This window comes from Musca vetustissima, unplaced genomic scaffold (genome assembly GCF_032173495.1).
Source record: "Musca vetustissima isolate MV318-11 ecotype Yass unplaced genomic scaffold, APGP_CSIRO_Mvet_v1 utg285064, whole genome shotgun sequence".
Taxonomy (NCBI): Eukaryota; Metazoa; Arthropoda; class Insecta; order Diptera; family Muscidae; genus Musca; species Musca vetustissima.
The window spans coordinates 1-22,203 of NW_026877416.1; the positions used below are offsets into that span (position 1 = coordinate 1).

Here is a 22,203-nt window from a genome sequence, read left to right on the forward strand (position 1 = left end):
GTGTTTAGATATAGAAGGACATATATATTGATTCGAGAAAACAATATTTTCGGGGAAAGACAAAAGAAAAAAATCTAAAAGAGAAGTCGATTGATGGGTAACATCGTAGTGTGTCGGTAAAGAATTGTGATGAATTGATAAATTCAATCTATCACAAGCAGATCTTACGGAAGATGCGGTTGGAATATTAAACAAATTGTTATTAAAATCTCCCATAAGTACTATATTAGAATATCGTAGCAAAAGTTCAGAGACTTCTTCTTCGAAGGCTTCGAAGTCCCCATGTGGTAAATACACCACCCCAATAAGTAAATGTTGATCATCAAATGAAATCTCAACAAGTCAACACACTTTGTAGAAATATAAGGTTTGAGCCATGTTTCGCTTATTTCGATTACATCAAGTTGGCAGCCAAAAATAATGCTTTTAATCTCAGAAAATTTTACTGAGTTTGAATTTATACAAAGACTTTGGCTATCAAAATGGCACATATTTAATGAACCAGACACATTATTAATTTGTGAGCGCAACTGCCCATTACTTCCCTATGTTGTTCATAATAGTAACAAATCACTTGAATTCGAAAATTAAAAAAATATCAGCAATTAAAATGAAATAATAAAATAATAATGAAAATAACCTACAGAGTTAAAAGCTACACTTACTTTATACAATTTTATCCCGCTAACATTAATATAATGTTCCATTTATCACAAACTCAAATAAACCATGAAAATTTAGCTTAAGCGTAACAAAATTGTATATTACAATTGTAGCTATATAAAACAATATTTTTAATATAAAGTATATGTTCAAGATTTCAAAAATGGATATTGTTCTCTGGGGGCAATTAAGAAATCTGCACACATTTTTCCAGGCCTACTAATTTAGATTCACCATTGGGAAAGGCAATCTTTGCTCTTGGTGTATCTCCGTTTACAAGAGCGTACTTCTCAATAAGTCCTTTATTCCTCAATATACGACATTCATACACTAGCTTCATAGCTTCCGGATTGAGGTGATCGTTCAGATAAATTATAGACTCACCATCTCCTCCAAATACATCTCTGATCCGTATAGGCTGTTTCCGATGATAATTCGCCATAATTTGGTCTCTAATTCGGATCGAATTGAGTTTAACCAGAATGTATTTGCCCCCGGCAAAATAGCAGCAGTGATGTAAATATGATGGCATTAACCATATTCCACATATGCTCACAATTTTTAACACAGGCTCACTTATATCCATGTTTTTGGATTCACATTGGCTATCAAATCTGCGTATGAAAAATTATCAATATTGGCCTATGTTTTGGGGTACCCTCAAATATTCGGTATTTTAATGGTTTTGAACTAATGTTTCTACTTAATTGGTTGTATTTGGAGTTGCGATATGGTAGCAAAACTTCCTATTAGAAATTATCAATATTAGCCCACCTCAAAGATCGGTATTTTCTCTTTTTAGAAAATCCTCCATACATCCCAAATTTTGGTATTTTGGGGAGCTTGGACACATACTTGAGTAGAAAATCTCCCTACCAAAAATTATCAGTATTGGCGAAGTTTACGGGTATACCCAAATAATGGTAAACCGATTATTCGGTATTTTGGCGGGTTGAACATGTTTAAAGAGTTTATGAAACAGGCTCATTGCTCTATACAAAGTTCCATTCCCATGTTCGTAATTTTGAAGGTGACGGCAATATGGCGTTAAGGTTTCGATATGGGTCCTATTTTATATTTTTATACCCTCACTCTTATGGCTAATGAGTGTATATACACTTTGATACGACAAAAATGTGCCTCTTCAGAACAATGATTTAGTACCCTGTGTTTCTTTGGACCGAATCCGTTTCAGACAATTTAGAGTCGATTTAGAAATGTCAGTCCGTCTGGCCGGCTGGTGCGCACGATAACTCTCGAAGGGAGTAACCGATTTCATCCAAACTTTGGTTATCGCATTTTTTCTTTCAAACTTAGTTCAAGTTCGAAAATAAGGAATTTTGGTCCACTTCTTTTGATACCCCCCCACCATATTGTAAAAATTTAGCTAAAATTAAATTTTAAAATATCATACGAACGGGCTATCTGATTTGAATTAAACTTTGTACAATCTATTAACAAGTCCGAAGATGTGAGCCATTGGCCCACCCCTTCTGCCACCTCCCACAAATGGTCAAAATTTTCAATATTTATAAATCCAATATCAGATGAATGGAATGTCCGATTTGAACCAAACTTTGCACAACCTAATATCTCTAAAGTGAATAATAAAACCTATGTGTAATTCCGAAGACCCCCGACTGACCCTTTTTTACTTGTTTTCTTTTCAATTGAAAGTTTTACGTTGACGAAAATGTATGTATGTGTATTAAGCATAGAATATAATTCGGGTCACGAATGGTTAAAGCTCCTCTCGGAATATTTGCGAGATTTCTCAGCAGGTATTATGAGTTCTGATGAATTTACAGTCATATTTGTTGAATATCAAATATAAAAAAATGTCAGCAATTATTATACCACCCTCCAAATAATTGAATAAAATATAAACAAATAACAGTTAATATGTATAAACAAATAGTAAGGGTAGGTTAGTGGACAACAACAGAATTCATTCTATATATTGTGGTCAATGAAACTGCTGGAGTTCATTCGCAGAGTAAACGTGAAGTCGACTGGACACAAAGACGGTAACGGTAAAATTGTAAACGCAGTGTTTTTTTTATCATTTTGTGGAGGCAGTCAATCAAAAGTGGAGTGGAATATTTTATGACTAAATTGCAAAAAAGACGGAAATACAATTTGTGACGCAAATTTATTCAATGAAACTTTACACCCGAAATACATAGATTTTCAAGACGTTCCGACTTGCTTTTTTAAGTAATCATGATTCTGAATAATGGGCTGTAATTCATCTATGGATACGAACAGTGTTTTAGATGAACCTTTGGGTGGTGGTGGTGCTATTGGTGGTGGAGCTGGTGCCGTTGGTGGATTAGCTCTGCCACCCTCCCAGTGGCCATTGTCACAAGCGGTAATTAAAAGCTCGTTATTTTCATAAATTAATCGATGTACACAATGTGGCTAACATACGTGACAGCCAATTAATTAATAGCTACCCATAATTATTGTATTCACCTCTGTCGTTTCGGGTTTTTGTTTTCATTTTTTTCTGTAGAATCATTCGGATGTTGTTCGAGAATTTGTACGTTTAGATGAGAAAATAAGTAAATTGGAAGGTACCTGTCCGGGTCCACGATTAGCCACGTGTGAAGCATGGATAGAACATCTACAAAGTCGACGCAACGAGCTGTTGGGTCTGGATTCAAGACTTGTTGAAAATCCTCTGGCCAATGGTGGTTTACAAAAACAAATCACAGCCTCGGCCCCAGTAACATCGTTAATCGATCAGACAACCAATTTACCCTCCCACGTAGCTGTCGACAATCGTGAAATGTTCATTGATGGCTATACATCGGAACAGGCAATGCCGCAAAACAACAATAATGCCGTGGCATTTTCCGGTAGTGGAGGTGTTAAACATAGTGACCTGCCAAATGGTATTCTGCCCTCGCATTCCAACAATTACAAGTCGTCTGCAGTTGGTGGCGGTGGTGGAATGGTGGGTAATGGTATTGGTGCTCCACGTTTATTCTCCTCTAATAACATAGTAGCGAAAACGCCTTCACAGGATTTAGTTAACGTAAGTACCGGGGGTTAACCTTTTTGTCCCTCTTCTATATAATTTTCATGGTTTCCTTCGTTTTGTTTGTACAAAGTTTTTTTTTTCATATACCAACAAGAAAGGGAAATTATTGTAAACAAGAACATCGAAAAGCAATTTGTAAAAATATTTGTTTATATTACGAAATTCAAATGTGTACTAAGTATGTCATGCGTGATAAAAAGAAATTTGTGGAGTTATAATTTATAAACGACAGTTTTCCAAGGAAATAACTTTAATTGCTTGCAAATTTGCGGGTCAGTTATGTATATACGCGTATATAATTAAGAAATTTTAGATGATGCCTACCTTACACCTTTTCATACATAAAACAATATGTTTTGTGACACATAAGAAAGTTTACAAAATTTTTATATGAAAATAAAAAGTGTGTGTATCATCTATTTTAAAGGGCGCTGTCATCTATAATAGGTATGTCCACTCCTCTATCTTCAATCGATAATCTGTCATCTATATTGCTAAACCATGATCAAGATTTATTTTAATAAATATAACAAGTTAAAAAGCGTTAAGATCGGCCGGGCCGAACTTTGGATACCCTCCACCATAGATATACTGACAGGTACTTGAAATGAAAATATAAGGAAAATACCAAAAAGTGGACCTATATCGACATTTCCACAAACCGGTTATGTAAACCACAATGTAAACTATAAAACAAATTTCAGACATTTTTAATGGACAATAATTATACCCTCAGCTTTATGGATAATAAGGATGTATACACTTTGACACGATTAAAATGTTTTCTTTGGATTAAATTTGTTTCAGAAAATTTTGATTTCATCCAAACTTTGGTCATCTTATTATTTTTTCCAAACTTAGTTCAGGTTCGAAGATGGGGAATATCGGTCCACTCCTTCTGGTACCTCCCACACAGGGCTAGGTCTAAATACGGGTTATAGTTCATATATAGTTCATTATCGAAACTTACGTTCTAGTTTTTTATCTCGATATCCTCCGCAGGTGATATGATTACAACAGAGTCTTAGAACCAAACCCAAAACGCGGAACAAATTGCATAACTATTTTAATAAAAATAAAAAGGGGGTTATATGGGGACTACCCCAAAAAGGGGGTGCGTATTAATATTTTTTGTAGGGAAATTTGTTAGCATATCGTCAGCTAAAATGCAAAAAGGCGTAACTAACAAAAAATTGAAAATTGGCTTTTTGAATGAATATTGTGAATGTCAATAAACTACATGTGTTGACAAAGTTTTACACGTCTGCCGTCAAAAAAGGAGCTTCTATTAACAAAAAACAAAAAGACGTAACTACAAGTGGGTTTATTTGATAAATGCAACTAAAAAATTCAAATTTTTACTTAATTGTTATGACTGCCATTAAACTAAATAACTAAATTTATTAAAAAAATATAGTCTATTATTCGTCATATGCAATATCACCCTGCTGGGCATACTTTTTCATGTCACATGACATGTTTATAATTTTCATTCAAAACTGTTTTTTACTTCTCCTACACAATTATGCTTTTGTTAGTTACGCCTTTTTGCATTTTAGCTAACGATATACAACTACAAAATACCAAATTTCAGCGAATTCGGTTGAAAATCGCGAAAATACCGAAAATTTGGGGGTACCCTTATACGGGAGCCTGCCTGCAGTTTTTGCCTGTCTGCAAATTTTGGCGATCTATCTCAATTCGTTTAGACGCTAGAGTGATTACAACAGACAGACGGACAGACGAACATGGCTAGATCGTCATAAAATCTTACGCCGATCAAGAATATATTCCGATGAGTTACAAATGGAAAAACAAAATTAATACGCTCATGGTACAATTATAAAAGCTACAGGAAAACCCAGCTGATTCGATTCCAACGTAATACCCGTGTCAATATGATTATGATAAATTATGTTTTTAAAAATTACCCAACACGAAAATTGGATACGCATACAATTCGAAATTGTTCTTTATTTCATGTCCTCAATTAATTAGAAGGACAATACTGAATATGAATAGTAATATTCGGGAAATATGTCCGTGTAAGGAAGAAGTGCTGTTGACCTCTAATTGGGCTAGAGGGAGCAAATATCACGAAATATCGCCCAGGCTCGGAATAAACATCCGCAGATAGTAAGAGTTCCGTGGTAGTTGTGTAGGGTATCGTATGGTCGGCCCCGTCCGACTATACTGCTCCGCTCACTGTTTTTTTAATAATTTGTATGTTTTGTATGCATTTTTTGATTAAATCACGTTGTCACTAGTATTACATACTCCATTCGTTCGACCGACATCAATTACACTTTATTTAGAACCATTTCGAATATTGTGTACAATCAATCTCAAACCTACTTTACGTCCTCTTAAATTTTGCATTTCTACAAACTCGGTTTTATCACATGCGTACACATGCTTGAGACAAAACATTTGTTCGATAGTCCAAGTTTAAGAAAGATTTCTTGGCGCCTCGGTCTTGTGTCCAGCACTTCCAATTTGAAAGGCCATGTTTCGAAATATTTTCTTCCACTTGATATTTTCATCGAATTCGTGGTAGTCGTTACAGCTCAATACGCCTGACTATGTCGATGTCCACGAGTGTATCAGCGTCTTGTAGAGTTTGAGTTTAACCAGGGAGAGGCGGCCTTGTTTTTGAATGGCTTACTCAGGCCACAGTGGCATCTTTTGTCCAACACTATTCATCTCCGGATTTCAAAGCTGATGTTATTAGTTTTATTTATGCCGGTACCAAGGTATATAAAATCGTTCACTACCTCGAAGTTGCTGTTCCACAGTTGGTCGAAGTCGGCTGGACGGCTTGGGCGTTGATACCATCAACATGATCTTCTCGCCAGTCCCACTTTACCAGAATCCTTCTAAATTGATTCAAAGGTTATGTTACCGCTCGTAATGTTCGACCAATTATGTCGATGTCATCGACGTGGGCTAGTAATATGTGCTGTTTGGTGTACAGAATGTCATTTCTGTTCACATTTACACCTCGTATCGTCTTTTCCAGCAGAATGTTAAAAAGGTCACACGACTACTCCAATAATATCATTAACCATAGGCATTAGTCGTTCACACAGTACGCTAAATAGCACTTTATATGCGATGGGAAGGAGACTAATTTCTCTATACTTGGCACATATTGTCTTATCTCCTTTTTTGTGCACGGAACACGGGATGCTGAGGTTACAATTATTGGTCATGCATTCCTCTAGCCAAATTGTACTAATCAATTGGTGCATGCTCCTGATCAGCGTCTGATCATTGGTATTGAATAGATCGGCTGGTATCCATCGGCAAAAGCTGCTTTATTAATCTTCAGCCGATTAATTTGTATTCTGATCTCATCTTGGCTAGGTGTTATACAATCTACATCGTCATCTCTGGGGATCTGGGGTATCTTCTTCGTCTTATTGGTTCTGGGGTATCTGTTTCACAGTTACTATTTAATACCAGAATCTTTGTAAAATGCTCCTTCCAGATCATCAGCACACTATCTGCATCTGTCACCAAGTTTCCTTCTTCATCTTTATTGTAGGATGTGCCTGCTCAAAAACTTCGGTTTGGTGTTTAACTCGTTGATGAAATTTCCCGACTTCATTCTGATTCTTGTACATCTCGATTTTCTCACGCTCACGTTTTTCTTGTTCATGTGTACGCTCCCATGAAATTTTTTCAAGGTTCGAATTGTTAGTTAAACCTTCAACCTTTTCGAGACTAAAAGTATTAATCTATTGTGGTATCTTAGCCTATATTTAGGCCACATTGAATGATGTAGATCTTAGTGGAATTAATTAGTTTACTTTTAGGTATATATTTTTAGAAGTAACTGAGTAGTTTTCCTGGAAAATGGAAATGAACAAACATAGGTATTGATTAGGTGTCGTAAATGAACCTATACAGTTATATGACGTCACTATTTTTGGGACTAAAAATATTAATCTACATGGATATCTTGGTCCATATGATAGGTAACATTAAAATATAAATTGATTTTTAATTCTTCATGTAAACACAAAATGTTGGTTAAACTTACGGGGTTTCAAACTTCTGTCATTTCTTGAGGAAAGTTTCCCGAAAGTTTTACATCTAAATGTCATATTTTTTCTAGAATTATAATTACAATGATATTTGCATTGACCTATCAATCAACACTGAATATCCACATAAATCACACACATACATACACACATAATTAGATATCGGTTAACAACATTTCATACTTGAAACAAAAAATTACTCACAATATTTTGTAGTAACTCTTCCACTATTTCAACAATAACTTCAATTATTAATTTCATTCAAATAGCTTATTGTCGTTACAGTAATTAGTGTTCCGTTGAAATTGGGTAATAAAAAAACGACTAAATTTGATTGTAATTTACCTCGATGAATCCCCAAGGATCCCCAATAGTTTGGCTCAACGTTCCGATACCGGCATAACCGAACAGTATAAACGCAACTAACTGCAGTTCATTAAAAATAATATTTAGATAAATTGAAATTTGAGCATTACATATTTATGACGTTTACATAGCCAGTCGATGTCTGATCAGGTATTTATTTAGACGACCGGTGGTTGTTTAAATAAATATTTTGTTAGTAAATACGTATGAATGAAAATATTTCTAAAGGAACGGACAAATATGGCGATAATGTTTACAAATAATGGCGAACTCAGTAGGACATTAAATAACTTAAAGTAAGCAATTTTATTTGTATTTACGGCGTAGATTATTTTCAGTAACAATATTACATCATACGCATTGGTGAAAAGAGAACTAAATTTAAACGAAAACAATTTCTGTTACTTGAATAATCTGACAGGTTCTGGTACAAAGCAACTGCGATAATATTCGGGCATGTTCTAAAACACACTGTGAGTTTGTTAATTTTGTCTTTAAGCACAATTTTGCCATTTATGCCAATCCTGCTCGATAACAACTTTTTAATTTATCCTCGTGTGCTATTTTGGTGCATAATAACAACTTCTATATAGAAACTATTCAAGACAGTACAAAAGTAGGACGGGCCGACTATACGACCATCTTCACCTCTGAGGGTGAAGCACAAAATTGAATAGGATCTGTTTTCATTTCTATCGGCCAAACTTAATCGTCGTAGCTGTAGCAAAATTACGTCTCAATCGGAGAAACGTTGGGTATTTGGTGCATCATTTAAATAAATTAGGCCGAAAATACAAATGGTAGCTAATATAAATATATCCCGATTTCAACAAAACTTATTACAAGTCATTTTAGGCTAAATTAAAAACTCCGAGCAAAATTTCGTCGCAATCAGACAGTCTTTGTGTGTTTGGTGCACCTAAACTCGGAAGATCATTTTTGCAGAATCTCAAAATATTGAATAATGGGGTATACCCTTGTATGGGAGATATCATAAAAAGTGCTACCCAATTTGAATTCGTTAAAAAAACAGTAAGGAAAGTAGTAAAGTCGGACGGGGCCGACTATATGATACCCTTCACCACTTTGGGTATATTCAACAGATGAATCTTATAAGACGTCGCATTTTTGAAGGATCAGTAAAATGAAATTGGACCCATAAACATATATTTCTGCAACCTAAATTTTACTTAAAATCTGACGAAACTATATATAGGAACTATATCTAAATCTAAACCAATTTCAACAACACTTGCCACACGTTATCTCATAATAACTTCAATAAGTTTTGCAAAATTTTGTGCCAATCGGACCCACCTGGGGAATTCGGTGCAGTATTTATATCTAACTTATAGGTTATACTATGTTCAATACGAAAGATATATGTGGACTTTTCTGCACCATTTACCTAAAATCGGACGAAAAAATATATAGGAGCTATATCTAAATCTGAACCGATTTTCACGAAACTTGACACACATCATTGTAGACTTTATTCAGTACGCTGTACCAAATTTCGTGGAAATCGAAAGATATATAGGGACTTTGGTGCGCAATTCTCCTTATATCGGATAAAAATATATATGGGAGCTATATCTAAATCTGAACCGATCTTCAGGAAACTTAACACACATCATTCTAGACTTTATTCAGTACCATATGCCAAATTTTGTACAAATCGAAATATATTTAGGGATTTTGGTACCGCATTTTCCTTAAATCGGACGAATATATATATATGGGAGCTATACTTAAATCTAAACCGATTTTCACGAAAGTTACCACACATCATTCTAGGCTTAATTCAGTACGCTGTGCCAAATTTCGTGCGAATCGAAAGATAGTTAGGGACATTGGTGCACCATTTTAAAAATCATGAACCTAATTCGGAAACTTTCTGAAAAGAGTTTTTTACCGGGAATCCGCGTCCAACTTTATAATGGGGTTATGCCAAAAGATGGAAACATTTTGGCAACATATTATTAAATGAGGCTAAAACCTTCGAAATAAAGAAGATAGAGCAGTACTTTAATATGAGGACTATGTGCATATCTTCACCTTGACAATTTTCTGAATATGGGAAATTACAAAATAAAAAATAAATTAAAAAAAATTTTGCGAGGTTTCATTTAGCGGCCAAAGTGTGCCGCTCGATGTATTTTACTATGCAAAAACTCTAAAAATGGCTCAACGTGTATATGATTTTTATGCGCATCACATTTCAGTAATCTCCTATGAAAATACACAAAAGTACAACTATTTTAAAAGAATTGGTTAGAACCGCCGATGTGCCGCCACAATCAATTTTGGAAAAATACGCATATTATTAGCGTATCGATGTATTTTTGACCTATTTTCACACAGATTCCCGAATGTAAAAGCAATTTGAAAAAAAAACGCGATTATATACGCGAATTTGTCAGAATAAGTTTTTACAGTTTTTCCTACATTCAAGGTACCTATATCCGCCGTTCTATTGGGAGTACAAAAAATAAAAGCACGCGAGGATCTTCGGCATTGGTTTTTTATACAAATTTAGGCACAAAATTTTCGTCTTGGGAATCCAAATGCAAAGAAGCTACGGTGAGCACATTCATGAGATATACACTAAACGAAGCAAAATCACGAGTTCTATAATCCTATAATCAGTTTAGTCCATTATCTGGATGTGTGTCCTGATTATAAGAAAAAATCAAAAAACACCGAAAATCCAGATTCAAAATGTCAGCATCCGTTTTGGGTGGATGCAGTGATTATATCCAAAAATCATACATTAGAAGCATATTGTTCATGGGGTATTCAATTTAGTCACTGATAACATGTACGTGCGTTGTGCCGTTTAGCCGCAAATCAGGAAAGAACACAAAACACTTATTGGCTTCAACACATATTCTCCCATTTTTTTGTACATTACCACCATCACAGCTTCCATGCAACTTATCATTTATTACCAACATTCTAAGATTTTAACAAGAATACGTCAATTTAAAGAATTGAATTAAAATTGTATGCAATATGTTCATATTTCGCGAGTTATAAGCTTGCAAACCTCAGTTTCAAGGAATTTAAAACATTTCCGTAATTTCCCATATATTCTCCAAAATTCCACAAAAACCGGCAATACTTTTTACTGAAAAAAAATTGTCAATTAAATTCAAATTATAGTCAATTTGATAGAAAATTTGACCGACGTTCCCAAAATTCCGTCCTATAGGGCGTATGCCCTATAGTGAACATAGACCCACATTGATAATTTTTGGTAGTGAAATTTTTAGCTAATGAGAATTTTTCTATAAAATTTTTGGAACTTTTATTTGGCACTTCTTAAAATTTTTTAGCACTTTTTTAAGCAAAATCTAGCATTTTTTATCAACAAAGTTTTGGCAACACTGTTACTGCTCGAAATATTTATTTTAGTTGATGTAGTTTTAAAATCTGTAATTTGTATTATTCATCACTAAGAATATATACCTAACTGAAATATATACATATTTTTATCTCCTATATCAAACAACTTTGAACTTTATCTTCCGCCAGTAAAAATGTTTGGGAAGAATACCTCTTCTTATTTTTATATCCTGAGCCTTATAGCTAATTAGGGTATAAATTTATACCCGCGTGTCGACCGGCAGACACGCGATCATGGTAATATTTATCGAGATAGAAAATGGTGAATATCCACCCAAACCATCTGAAACCCACCAAACAAAATGGTCAACATTTAGCAAAAACTTCATTTATAGGGGGACCCCCCATTCTCGATGTTAAAAATGTTTTTGATGTAATTCGAATCTACTCTTATTATAGAATGTCTCTACAAAATTTCAAGTGAATATCTCAAGAAGATATAGCCGATTCTCAAACTTTAAATGCATTTTTCTCTAATGACGGGAAAGATAACTAAAAAACTAATAAAGCCAATCGGCGAAGAACTTCCTTATTTTTTAACTTAGTGTGTGGTCAAAAATAGGCGAATTTCCAATTTTTTCAAAGGTCCGCCATTTTGTTTTTTAGCGAAGTCAATAATCCTAGTTCATACGAGAGCCAGGCATGTACTCTTTCTAAAACCATTGGTATTGCCGGATTCCGATGTTCCTGTGTGGAGTTATCATGCCCTCCATCAAAAATAAAGACTTTTCTTTAATCACCAAAAACAACAACAACCAAATTTCGCAATCCCACGACGGCCGGTTCTATACACCGGATTGACTCGGAGGAATCAACTTCCGACCAAGGGCTGTCAACCCAGCAAATACTACGTGTATTTTTCAACATGGGAGCATCATTACCCGGAATGCTTGCTCCGGATTCTTTTGGTCCGTGCCGGGATTGAGACAAACCCCGGACCATGGTTCTGCCCATTTGTCACAACAGCATCCACCACAGATCTATCTCGGTGAGATGCAACGGATGCAGAGAATGGGTACATTTCAGGAGTTGTTCCGGCCTTAGCCGGATACAGGAGTATAGCGAAAGGGACTACGTTACTTCTTGCTGCGCCAATGCAGTCCCCAGCGAGTAGTCGTCGTCACCGTGGTCCACGTCATCATCGTCGTCGTCTTCGGATTACGTGACTCCCCCGCAATCTCCGCAGCAGCAACCTGCGCCGCAGCCGCTAACACCGCACATTGCTGTCGCAACTCCTGATAATGTATCCTTTCTTCAATTCAACTGCGATGGACTTCGAGGGAAAATCAACGAGATATGGATTTTATGAGTCGAAGAAGTATTATGGTCGCTGCGATCCAAGAAACGAAGCTGAACAACACCCGTAGTCTTCAGAGTTGTGATGGATACAACGTTATTAGAAAGGATCGTACAAGAGGTGGAAGTGGAGGATTAGCATTCCTATTGCACCATTCTGTCCAGTACAGACCTATCTCGCTTGAGCTAGACTCTAGTGACCCATACATGGAATGTATGGGGGTAGCGGTCAAATGTGGTACCGCCGAGGTAGAGGTGCTTAACGTTTACATTCCGCCGTTAAATAGCTGTGCCCCGCGATTTGCCCGACATTAGTCATCTTTTGGAAGGCAATAACCGTCTGGTGCTAGGGGATTTCAATGCACATCATGAGTTATGGCATTCCGTCCTATGTATTGACCAGAGGGGCATGGCGCTGGCCGAGCAAATTGATAGCTCATCGTTTTGCACGGTGAACGAGGACATACCCACCAGTATGAGGGGAGACTGCCAAAGCTCACCGGACATATCCATCGTGTCTCCGGGTCTGACGAATGACGTGGCTTGGCAACCCGTCATATCATTGGGGTCAGACCACCTCCCTATCATCATATCCATCAACAGACCACCCGATTTCATAACTTCTGAACGCCGTACTTTCCTTAATCATGGGAAAGCCAATTGGCAAGAGTTCAGAAATTTCACCAATCGTCGCTTCAGAGAACTGCCCATCCCTTCTGACGCTCGGGTAGCAGAAAGGAATTTCCGGGACATCATCACTGATGCAGCCGCTCGCTATATACCTGCGGGTCGTATACCCGAACTAAGACCGAACTTCCCAGCAGGCAGCGGGACTAGCGAATGAGCGTGATGAGCTTCGCCGTTCTAACCCTACTAACCCCAGAGTCAGAGAACTGGGGTTGGAAGTGAACAGGTTAGTCGGCGAGCATAAGCGGAAAAAGTGGCTAGAGCATCTGAAGTGTTGCAACATCAGTACCGGAGTGAGTAAATTGTGGGCAACGGTTAAGTCGCTCTCGAACCCTGGAAAGAAGGAGGATCAGACTTCTGTCTCATTTAACGGCGTTGAAGTGACAGATCCGAAGAGGTGCGCGTGTTATTTCAACCGGCAGTTTATAGAGCACCCCGAGAGTGACCGGGCGAAGAGAAGAGTGTTGCGCCGTATACGCTCTCTTCAGGTGGAGGAGGAACCACCACAATTTACGTTGGAGGATGTTGCAAATGTCATCAGGAACGCGAAATCATCCAAAGCGCTTGGTCCAGATGGAATCTCAATGGTGATGTTGAAGCAGCTTGATGAGCCAGGAGTAGATTATCTCACCAAAGCCCTCAACTTGTCGTTATCCACCCTATTAGTTCCCGACACCTGGAAAATGGGCAGGGTGGTCCCGCTACTGAAGCCGGGCAAGGATGCCAGCAAAGGTGAGTCATACAGGCCGATCTCACTTTTGTCGCCAGTAGCCAAGACACTTGAGGCTTTACTACTCCCCAGCATTCGTGAATGCTTGGCACAGCTGAGATCTGGATGGTGTAGCCGCCTCAATTCGTATTGGGCACGGATTGATGGAGACAATGTCTGCCCGGCATGTGGTAACGGACCACATGATACGCTACATCTGTTCAATTGCCCAGCCAACTCTCCTAACCCCATCTTCTCTCTGGACTCAACCTGTACAGGTCGCAGCCTTTCTGAATTTGGAGTTAGAGGCAGAACGAGATTAAAAAAATTATCTTTCTTCTTTTTTAAATCTTTAATTATATATGTGTAAAGTTACAAACCATAACATGCATTGGTATTCATTTACCAGCCCAATGAAAATCTTTAAAATTTAAAATCGAGAGTGGGGAAGGTCTCATTAACTCTATAATGACAACCCTATTTAAGATAGTACTTATAGATTCACTCCTTCTAGTAACTCCCACACAAAGCGTCAGCATTTTGTAAATGAGAAAATCTCTTAACTACTCCTTCTGTTATCTCCCACACAGAATTTCAAAATATGGACAACTTTTAAGTTGGATATGATTTTACCTTTGATACCACATCGCAATATTTTGACCAAACTACTGCAACTTCGCCTGGTGCCTGTCAATTTCATTTTTCCTTATTGGGAATTAAATATGTTATATCTAAATCTCTGAAATGTTATATCTAAATAAAGTTTATGTTTGTAAAATCGAAAGCAAAAACTGACCCACGAGCATTACCACTAATTAAACTAATCAAACCTTTTCACATACACAAACGCAGGCATTAACGTACAAAAGGAAGTTACCATCGTGCGTTTACTTTATATTAAATGATACCTGACTAATATTAATCATGCGATCTGGATGACCATACCTTTTGTGAGTATAAATAGTATGGTGTGCACTATGCACCTTACGTGGTGGTAGGCAGTTCACTTAATTGCTACAAACATCGTGGTCTAACAAGCGTGTCACTGCTATTGCCGCTTTTTATATACACCACTAACTTCAATTAAGTTTTCCCCATTTGTTGTTTTTGTTGTGGTACGTACCACCATTTATCAATACATGTTCGAATCATTACATTTATTTTATACACTGCACCTATTTTGTTATCCCATTTAATATCACATTTAATTATACGACATGCAAGCGCCCAAAGGAGTCGTCGGTGTTGTGTCCAAATTGTATATTTCGCATAAACAAAAACAAAGCTAAACTAAATGCATTATGAAACCAGTTAAGGTGATTACACCATTATTTTTATAAAAAAAATGTCGCGGATTTCTGTATTTTTGCATGTGAGCAAACAATTTTTGAAAACAGCAAAGCTGACTTGATCCTTCGAACTTTATTTTCAAACGGCCATAAATAAATAGTGTCAAAGCAATGGCCACTTTTGGGGGAAATAGCTGGCGGTAATTTAGAAATTCATGAATAAATAAACAATACAGAAACACGAAATTCGCAATATTAAAAAAAAAACCCTCTGGATATAAGGATCTTCATAGGGTTCATGATGGCGATCTTTGGTATATTTTTTGGTCCTTCATGGAACAATTCAGCAATTTCCATTTTTATTTTATTTGTACGAATTGTCCAAGGAGTTTCTGAATTAATTGCTGGATTTCCCCATTTCTACTTAACAATGAAGTGCCAGCACGTCGAACGGAAAATATACTAATCCCAGATATATATTTCCATTCACCTGCTTCACCAAAGTTAGCACTACTTATGGCGGCGATTCTTTAGATTAGCATGAGTTATTTGGGGTTTTCCAAATTTTCCTTGGCTTTACATATATTTTCATCATCAATTACTGTGGTTTCGTGTGTAAGGAAGGGGTATCCACTGATGAACTAAACATTCATATGAGGCATCTAACCTTAAAATGGGTACAAATGTATACACAACAGCGTCAGCCCATGTAGAGTTTATAGTTGTTACATATTTATGGATATTGATTTTTAAGATGGTTTGATTTTTCCGAATATCATTTTTTTATTTATTTGCAGTTAGCATTAAACTTAGGTGTAATTGTTGATGTAAACAAGGCTTCCACACATGAAGATTTTTTTGCACAACTAAGTGAGTCCGCCATGCATCTGATGGCATTACGTTGTTATGCGGAAATTTTGGAACACACCAAGGTTAGACTGAAAACCCTAATGGAAAGCTATGCCGAACTGAATGAGCTATATGTGAATCATGATGGAATAATAGGTATCCAATATGCACTGCCTTGCTATATTCGTTTTTTTTCATCATTTAAAAATTACTTTCTTGCAGCTTTCATTAGTGGCGGTACTTATATGAGCCGTTTGGAGGAAAGTTTAGATTCTCAATTGGAGGTGGCACGTGATGTCAGAGATAAATTGGGCAGTACACTGGAACAGTGGCGGATATGTGGTCTCTTGCTTAGAGCATGTGCCAATTCTGCAACACAAAGTCTCAAACAGTGGCGTAAACTAAAAACAATTGTGTAAGTGAAAAACTAAAATAAAAAATATTTTCATAAATATGTTTACTCAAAATATATTCACCTTTGTAGAAATCCGAAGGATAAAATTGAAACTGCATTGGCTTGCCGCAAAGATTTACAAGCTTCCTTGGTGTCGTTGGAATGTGCTCAGCTGTCGTTGCCACACGTGGAAATAAAATATACCAGTAATCGTCAAATTTTAGCAGTTAAACACTGCAATACCTATATGATTACCGATATTGCCAATGTAGCACGTTACGAACACACAACTAAAGTATTTGTCTCCTATGAATCGAATATATCGAAGGCGTCAGCATGGCTTTATGAGACATTTAATAAGACTTTGAGACAAGATTTTGAACGAGCTGAAGAAAGAGTTAAAACATTGGCTAAAAATTTACGTGATCATCGAGAGGAAATCTTTACAATGGCTAGAAAATAGCAAATACAAATATTTGTTTTGGTTTTGAATGCTTTTTTGCAAGTTTTGTATGTTTTTATTTTTTTTATTAATAATAATTTTGTTAATTAAATTAACATTTTTACATATAACAAATAACTGTTGAATATTTATTACTAGTTGCTTTGGGTTTGTTTTGGCTAATTTAATACCAATAACTCTTTTTGGGTATACGATCTTCTTCTATGCCCATTTCTTCCATAATATCCATTTCGAAGGTAGAAAGTTTGGGTTTAAAGGTGACTTCTTGAATAACGGTAGCTGAAAAGAAAATATATAAGGGTGTTAAATTTATGAATTTAATTTAGACATTGTGTGTATATGATCTACTACTGCACATAATTCTCTATAGAATTATTTGCCGAGAAATAAGCGGATTTCCTAGCCAAAAAAAGTACAACTGTCAAAGCTTGAGAGGGGATTTGTTCAAATAAGTCGTCAGACTAAAGTAGCTTTCATCTGAATCCCAGCCATAAAATGCATGTCGGAATTAGTCAGAAATGGATCCTAATGATCTCCATATCCATTGACGAAGTTTCGGAAAAGAAGAAAGGGACGAAATATGTAAGCATCTCCTTTGAAATAGTTTTTCGACATAGAACATCCAAATCCTTTTCCCGATCACACCATAAAATAATACGAACCTTCAATATGTTAAAACTCTAAGAAAAGAGCCAACATGTTGCAATGAGAAATCAACATTACTACAATGTTTCCACGGCGGTGGAGTCTACGAGCAGAAACAAATCGAGTAACAAATTCACTTTTTCAATTACAGTTGTATGTTTTCAAATGTTTAGTTCTGGGTATTTTAAAACTTTGCCATAACGTTGAATTGAATTATGCCAATTTTTCAGAACCCAGCTACAAATAATTTAATTTTCTTTATTTGAATGAGTCATATATTTACCTGGAGTATCCTTTCCTTCTCTTTCAATATAAGCAGCTTTGGCCTTATAATCATGAGTATGATTATTCGACTCAGGAATGGGTATTATACGGCCGGTGCGCACTGATACACGGACTTTTTCACCATCTTCAGTATAACGCCATTCAAACTCACAGCCTTGCAAATCGGATGGATCGACCAAACGTATGTCCTTGGTTACCTATAAATAAAATAAAACAATTTTACTACTCCATAAAAAAATACAAAAATAAAAAATAACACCAATCCAACTTACATCCAATGGTGCTTCTGATCTAATCAGAACACCGGGAAAACCATCCTCAGCTCCGACAGTGCGATAATGCCAATTAATACCATCAACAACTACCCAATTACGTTCGGGTATAACTTGTGTGACCAGGCCATGTTTGCCCTTATCTTTGCCAACCAAAATTTCAACGCGATCACCACGGAAATAGCTCCAGTCCTCTATGAGAGGAAATATTTTTGTTTAAATTAAAAAAATTAGTAAATTATAAGAAATACATACCTATGGGTGTAATCTGGACTTTTTTCCTAATGGTACCGGGCATATTTTGTTGACGGAAATGTCCGGTCCACGGACGATTCATGGTATAGCGATAGCGTTTACGTTCAACGGTGCGATTGAGGTATTGTGGTGTTCCTTTGGGAGTCTCATAGTAGACCTGTATAAATAAAATAGTTAAGATATGAATGATGTTGCGAAAGATTGTAATTCTTCAAGTTCTAACTTTATTAAAAACGTTTGATGAAGGACGTCATTCAGTTATTCGCCACATTTTTATGTTTTTTTTTTTTCAGTAATACCCAGAAGGAGTATTGCTTTGACAATGACTGCATTTTAAGGACATAATTGTACAAATTGATCTGCCTTCAATTATGCAAGAGCATTTTTCTCTTTATGTTAAATTCATTAAACCACGACTTTCTGGCCGGTATCGGTATGTTGGTCTGTTATGGCAGCTAACCCAATGCTGCATACCGACACCAATTGGAATATGAATTATATGCTCACCTGTTTTTTACTTCTCTCAATGTATTCCTTTGGAAAATTTGAGAAGTTCTTCAATTTTGACCGAAGAAATTGTGTTATTCTCATTTTTAATTAATAAATTTTGTTTTTTCCACGGCCAAATAAAAAACAAACGTGAAATCTTATGAAACTTCACGGTTCAATGGGAAGTGTTCAGAATGTCAGAGCAGATGTTTACAATGGAACAGCTGTTTCAAATTTCAGGGATGGGAACTAGCATTTGTTATAGAGGTTTCAGCGCAATTTAATTATGTTCAAACAGAAAAACGAAAAAAAAACGGAAAACCCGAAAAAAATTGTTATTTGGTTTGTTCCCGTACTGCAAGAATCAACTAATTTTATGGCTCTTAGTCTGCTTTTCCACAGGCAGATTTTTATTTGGCAATTTTTTCGTTTTCTCTTTTGAAATTTTCGCTTGCTTTTCCATTAGCAAATTTTTCTTTGCCAAATTTGCGAAACAAAATGCAAAAGAAAGAAAATAAAAGTCAAAAGTGTTTGCATTTTAAAGATTTTTTTAATATTTTATTTATTTTTTATATATTTATATATATTTGCATATTTTTATATATTTGCACAAATTAAAGCAACAGGTTTGTAAACAAAAGCCGGCTGTGTGACAGTAAAACGAATAGGTTCAAAAGGAAATGTCAACAAAATTGTTTTCAACGAACAGAGCAAAGCAGAATTTGCGTGTACGGCAAATTCTGAACAGGCAAATTTTTGTTTTTCTTCCTCGCACCCCTCTCGCCTACAAACTCAGTATTTGCCAAATAAAAATTTGCCTGCGGAAAAGCAGACTTACACACTATACTGTTAATACCAATGAACCACTGTGTACGTGTTTGCTTGAATAGTGTGTAGTACTCTTCAATCCTCTTCAATCAAAATTACAAAAATTGTTTTAATATCACAAAAAATTATATTACTTCAACACACACAAACACTTTTTATTTCACATATTTTTTCCGACAACTTTGAAAATTAATAGAATTCATCGGATTGAAAGGGGTTTATCTTCAAAATCAGAACTATTTTGATTTTCATACTGCATGAAATACTCATACACTCTTAAAGTGACACAAATTTACTAATACTACTTCAAATGCTGTCATGCATGCCAGAAGGTGTGTGTGACCCTTTACACAAAGGAAAAATTGTTATCGTAGTAAAAAAAGTAGATTCTTGCAGTACGGGAACAGACCAATTAATTATAGATTCTTGCTGTATATGGAAAAATTTTAAGATTTGTTGATTTTTGTTTGCCAATACAAAAACGAAAATGTAATAAAGGAACTGTCATTTCAAAAATTAAAACGCAATTATGTGCTCTTGGTGCATATCTCCAATACAACTATGTATCTAATTTAAATGTTAATGTTTTTAAAAGCTAGGAATAAAAAAATATATACACCCAAGGTCCTTAATTACATGTGTGTATACTTATTTTACATTATTTTACATTTATTTTTTATAGAAAAACAAAATTTTCAATGAATAGAATTTGTTTCCAAAAAAATAAAAACACGTACTGTCAATAAGTTTGTCTGCGTACTCGATATTTCCATAAAACAGTGTGAATTGAGAGAGCTAATTTGATTTTTTTATTACTGAGTATTTAAAAATCTTACTGGATAAATTTACTCAGAAAAGTTTTGTATAAAAAATGGATATTTTTGTCTAATTTTCCAATTTTCTACTCTGTAATTTTATTTATGTCTCACTCTGTAATTTTTATTATATGCTGAAAATGCTAGCCAAAGTGGTTTACGCAGATAGAGAACAAGATTGCCATATATAAAAATGTGGTTGCGAATCGGAAAAATTTTAAACCAAGATTTTATGAGCGCTGTTTAAAGTTGCCCCACGTTGAAAGGTGCCCCCTCTCTCATACATATCAAGATCTTTGTAATTTAATGCATGCGTGCTCACCAGGGCTGCCAGATTTTTTTTTTTGGAAAAATCGTCAAAATGACGATTTTTTTTATCAAAAATCGTCAAAAATTTAAATACGCACATTTAGATATATTTAAATCTATTTTTTATTAAAAGGAACATAAAAGAGGTATTCAATTTATTAAACACATTTTTAAAGCTAATCAAGAAATTCATTTATTTTATAAATAAATATTTGAATAGTCATTTCGACTTTAATAAAGTTATTCATTTTGAAAAGAAATATTTGTTTAATCATTTTCTGAAAACACGCTCAACATTTGCTGAGGAATGGGGTAATACCATTACCTTCCGCACAAATTTAGTTATTATAGGAAAAACATATGAACCATCACCACGTTTCAAATCAAATATTGCATTCCAAAAACGAAATAAATCGGTTTCATAATTTTCACAAATGTTATCAAAATCAAACAACCTTGGTTCGCGAAATTCTGAATCCAATTTTTGTTTTTCATCTTCTTTCACAAAATGTGGAAATTCTTTAAGGATATCGAAAAATGAATTATTCTTTTCATTACTAATAAGCGTGGGACTTATCATAGAAACAATTTTAAAAATGCTTTCAAATCGAATCTTTTTAAAATTGTAATAACTTTGTATAAGTTGAAACCTAAATTTAATATAACAACTTTTCCGTTCACCAATTTTCTTCTATTTGCCCGTGTCAAAAAACAACAACCGTTAACTTTTATTTGTTTTGTTGCTGTCTACCCAGAGAACGGCACAGCTGATTGGTAGTTTTTCATCTATCTGGGTAAACGTAAACTGTTGTTGGCTTTGTAACAATACAAAGTATACCTCACACACATATGCCAAATATTCATATTCTGTTTACTTTTTCTTTCGCTTTATACTTTTTTGATGTTGCCATAACAAAAAAGAACCCAAATATTGCAATATTACTAAAATGACCAAAAATCGTCATTTTTTAAGCAAAAATCGTCAAATCATTTTTAATTTTTTGACCAAAAAATCGTCAAAATGACGATAAATCGTCAAATCTGGCAGCCCTGACTCACCCATGAACAGCTTCTTGTGCGTGCATT

At 35.4% G+C, this 22,203-nt stretch overlaps 2 protein-coding genes across 2 annotated transcripts; one reads left to right on the forward strand and one right to left on the reverse strand.

The window, feature by feature from the left end:
- Positions 1 to 2,879: 2,879 nt before the first annotated feature.
- Positions 2,880 to 17,219, forward strand: LOC133322007 (uncharacterized). Its single transcript, XM_061531074.1, has 5 exons — positions 2,880 to 3,034; positions 3,179 to 3,703; positions 16,311 to 16,518; positions 16,585 to 16,777; positions 16,847 to 17,219. The coding sequence occupies exons 1-5, from the start codon at positions 2,900 to 2,902 to the stop codon at positions 17,217 to 17,219; spliced, it is 1,434 nt and encodes a 477-aa protein (XP_061387058.1). The 5' UTR covers positions 2,880 to 2,899.
- Positions 17,220 to 17,368: 149 nt separating this feature from the next.
- Positions 17,369 to 19,326, reverse strand: LOC133322006 (large ribosomal subunit protein uL24m-like). The gene is made up of 5 exons (XM_061531073.1): positions 19,184 to 19,326; positions 18,677 to 18,833; positions 18,422 to 18,615; positions 18,148 to 18,346; positions 17,369 to 17,498 (listed from the first exon to the last, which is right to left on the reverse strand). The coding sequence occupies exons 1-5, from the start codon at positions 19,265 to 19,267 to the stop codon at positions 17,383 to 17,385; spliced, it is 750 nt and encodes a 249-aa protein (XP_061387057.1). The 5' UTR covers positions 19,268 to 19,326; the 3' UTR covers positions 17,369 to 17,382.
- Between the last annotated feature and the right edge of the window lie 2,877 nt (positions 19,327 to 22,203).

Coding starts and splice junctions, on each gene's coding strand:
- LOC133322007 (XM_061531074.1), top strand. CDS start 2,900: ATGGGCTGTAATTCATCTATGGATACGAACAGTGTTTTAGATGAACCT. Junction 16,519..16,584: donor GAATCATGATGGAATAATAG/GTATCCAATATG, acceptor ACTTTCTTGCAG/CTTTCATTAGTGGCGGTACT. Junction 16,778..16,846: donor CGTAAACTAAAAACAATTGT/GTAAGTGAAAAA, acceptor TCACCTTTGTAG/AAATCCGAAGGATAAAATTG.
- LOC133322006 (XM_061531073.1), bottom strand. CDS start 19,267: ATGAGAATAACACAATTTCTTCGGTCAAAATTGAAGAACTTCTCAAAT. Junction 18,616..18,676: donor AGTCCAGATTACACCCATAG/GTATGTATTTCT, acceptor TTCCTCTCATAG/AGGACTGGAGCTATTTCCGT. Junction 18,347..18,421: donor GATCAGAAGCACCATTGGAT/GTAAGTTGGATT, acceptor TTTTATTTATAG/GTAACCAAGGACATACGTTT.